The 3,635-nt window shown below is 40.5% G+C and overlaps 1 protein-coding gene across 3 annotated transcripts in view; it reads right to left on the reverse strand.

Annotated features, from left to right (window-relative positions):
• The window catches only part of NDRG1 (N-myc downstream regulated 1), a 39,635-nt gene that overhangs the window by 9,458 nt on the left and 26,542 nt on the right, over nucleotides 1–3,635 (reverse strand). For all 3 annotated transcript variants that reach the window (XM_085320154.1, XM_085319991.1, XM_085320075.1), the window contains exons 7-8: nucleotides 2,038–2,098; nucleotides 1,511–1,597 (exon numbers count right to left, since the gene is read on the reverse strand). In XM_085320154.1, coding sequence (XP_085176280.1) covers nucleotides 1,511–1,597; nucleotides 2,038–2,098 — 148 coding nt within the window. The remainder of the gene's footprint in view (nucleotides 1–1,510; nucleotides 1,598–2,037; nucleotides 2,099–3,635) is intronic.

The raw sequence follows: 3,635 nt of genomic DNA on the forward strand, positions 1-3,635 counted from the left end.
AAAAAAAAAAAAAAAAAGTATGTTATGAAAACAATCCTTGAGCAACTGAAGACTTTTACTACCTATAATTAAACTGATGTTTCACTACAGTCCTTATGTTCTATAAACTGGATTGATATTTTCCTCCCCAATCCAGCTATAACATTAGGCATTGCTTGTGTTTGAGTTCTCACAGGAYGTATTTACTACTGCAGCTATGTAGGGAACACACTGCTAGTGGTATATGTATAAATGGCATTTCTCTTACAAGARCACTAAATAACCCAAACAGATGCATATAATTTAATCTAAAATGCCCAGTCTCCTCCCTAACAATGCATATGGACAACATTTTGGAGGCAGTAACTAAGGGACATGGAGCTCATGTCCCAACACACATGTATCTTTCTGTTCTTAAAAGCATGTACAACTGGTGCCTTGTTCATCTAAGGTTGGCAGTGCCTAGCAGAGAAGAAAGGCAGAGGCAGAGATATGGAAGAATTTATGTAAAGTGAGATGTTGRGTGAGATACCCAAAATAGGTCTATTTGCACATCGAATTGGAGAAGATCTACTAAATATAGTTCTGGACCAATTAAACTTACCAAAATAAACTGATATGTAAGCTCTGGAAAGTTTCTCCCAGTATTATGAGGCTTTCATAATAAATATCTCCCTAGACACTTTCAGTAGGTTTCCTCTGTGTATGGTTAAAAAAAATGATTTTTGGTACTTCTCAGGTTGTTTATAACAACTGCATTCTCTTGGACATAAGCCTAAACATTACAAAGCATCTTCCATCAGCTGATCCTGACATATCTAGCCTCTCAAAACATTTAAGTAACAGGTAATGTATTAAAATATTTAGGTGACAGGTAATGTAACACTTATTGACACATAATTTCCAAAGATCTTTTTGAAATCACATCTCACCACCTGTTTTATCATATTGAAATCTTACWACTGCAAATGGATACAGTTAACAGGGCTTTTTTGTATATGAGCTTTCACTTAAAAGTCTAGACAGTCTGTTCATAGTTACTGTAGCCAATGCCCTTTTGAGTCTTTTTAGCATCTAGGACTCAGCTGGATCATTAAAACATGGAGTATTTTGTTTTGAACATTTTTCAGTGCTTTAGTTCACATTTTGGACTGTGCTGGTAAATAAAGTCACGGAAAAGAAATGAATACTGGATGTTCCACTAAGCTTGAAGTTCACTTGAAAGAAAGTTATTTCCAAATCTATATCATGCTCTGGGTTAAAAGAGGTTTCCCCCCAAAGCTACCATCTCTTGAAAATTTTAGCCATACCCACTAGCTTCATTGTACCAGAGGTATCCATTTTCCTGGAACTACTTATTTCTTTAATCGCTAGCCCTACAGGAGGTAGGTTTKTAAACGGAAGAATAAACTCAAAAGGAATTAGCAATGTTTTCCATCTGCAGCCATTCCTTATTATACACACTTGCTCAGGCTTCTCATGCTCAACAGGCTCACGATATGATTGATTTTTCTAACTAAAAAGTGTTTACCTTAGTTGCTGCCCAGTCCATCCAGCCTTCAGCACAAGGGTTTACGTTAATGAGAACTAGTCCTTCCACCATATCTGAGTGGTTTAACTGGGGGAAGGGAAGAGAAAGAGTTAGACTCATTGCATATCCTCTGCAAGCTGCCAGTCAGCATAAAATGTAAGTTAGCAAATCTGCTCCTAGGAAGAGAGGTGGCAGGTCTAGTTTTATCTTGCACAAAACAAGCATATGTATGGAAAAAAAAATTCTCTTCATTAAAGCAATTCAACTGAGCAGCTGGAGTACATTAAGATTTAACTTCTCCACCCTCCGTTTAAATAGAGAACACCCATTAAAAAAACCTTCCGCAAATGAACTGGGTAGAGCCCAGGCCTTAAAATGGAAAGTCTGGGTCTTCTGGATGAGCTCTCCCGCAGCTCATGGTATTTCACTCACAATCCAAACTGCACAGCAGAGCTGGAATTGCCTGTACGAGCTGCAGGGGCTGCAACACGTCCGGTAAGTCTTTAAGAAAGCTCAAGGAAACTTACAGCAAACCTAGTTAAGATGTAGGCACCAGCTCCTGTTCCCATTCCAATAATGCTCTTCAGCCTACGTGGAAATAAAGAGGAAGAGAAAAATTAGCAAGAGCACTGAAAACAAATCCCCTGCCATCAACAGCCTTCCCCTTTTAAGTCAATCTTTTAACATGCCACTTCGCTTCAGTGGCTTCATGGGGCACTGGTCCTCATGCATTGCCACGCAGCAGCAATTCTAGCTTATCTTTCCGTAAATACACTGAGCAACTCTAACTGGAAGAAAAAGACTGCTGTGTGTGCCAGGAAAACATAAGAGACTTGCAAAATCTCTACTGTAAATACRGAGTCCCCCGTTCCCAGCCTGTCCCTACCTCCATGTTGCAGCTACCAAACTGTGTCACCGATCCCTCTCTAACGGGGAGAGCTGGCATGGAAACCTCTTGCCCCATCCAGCCACTGTGCTGAGTAAGTTTCAACTTCATAACTAAACAGGGCAGAGACAAACCAAATATTTGCATTAACTGAGACTGGTTTTAAAGCATCAGCTTCAAGGCCTTAGAAAATAAACAGAAGACTAGAGAAAACTGCTTAGAAAGAGAACAGGTTATTTTCCTAAAAGTGCTGCAGATTTCATTCTCATTAACAGTATTAAATCTGGGCTTTGTAAGTCCCCTCCAGTTAAACTGATTTTGAAGGTACCGACATTGTTCATATGTTCTTTTTCCAAGCAAGAAAAGAATTGGTAATATTGAGCCTTACATTAAGCGTTGGGAAAAATGTTTTAAGAAGGTAGTGTAAGCAGAGAGGTAAACCAGTCCAGAGTGCTTCAACAGCTGATTTGTATGCTGACCAGTGTAGAGGTGGGATACAGTATATCTAGATCTGGCCTGAACTGAGATGCTAGCCTGAGACTAAAACCAGAGCCAACAAGCCTATCTAGGYTGTCTTGCCTTGAATTCCAAGTTTTCTCTGCTTAATCTGAAAACTCCTCAGGTGCCTATCTACAGGCAGCAATACCTATTGGGAGCACTTATTCCAGGGGAGATGGGCACCTTTCTCACGTATCGTTCTTGCTCAAGCTAAGCTTTAAAGTAGGACATGCACCTTTCTGCAGGTGCACRAAAGAGGATCCTGCCACCTTCGACACCGCAGCAGACCACAATCCGGCATCTGCTGTTGGGTCCTTTTGCTTCAGGAGGCAGGACTGACCTCAGAGGACACTCAAGCCCAGAAACAAAATACTGTGTGTCTTCAGATGAGACTACTTTTCTCTGCTCATCATACAGGAAAACGCATGCTGCTGCTAAAATAGGAAGAACAGATTGCTGGTGCCCTGCCCCATTCACAGCTACATATAAGTACGGAGGAAGCCCCTAAATTAGGCACGTGGGATTTCATCCTAATTTGCTTCCTGTTTAAAAATAAACAATCATCTACAAGAAAGCCAAAAAAATTAAACCCTATTGGAAACATAGGCAAAAGCAATCAAACCATAACGGAGAAGCTGCAAAAGCAGCAGTAACTAATTCTATCGAACTAAATGCCAGAGAGCCAGACTAAAGCTGCAGGAGCAGTATGCATGAGTACCCACTCTTCTCTGATCTCTCTCT

Source organism: Rhea americana, unplaced genomic scaffold (assembly GCF_003343005.1).
Source record: "Rhea americana isolate MKP2758 unplaced genomic scaffold, rheAme1 scaffold_0, whole genome shotgun sequence".
NCBI lineage: Eukaryota > Metazoa > Chordata > Aves > Rheiformes > Rheidae > Rhea > Rhea americana.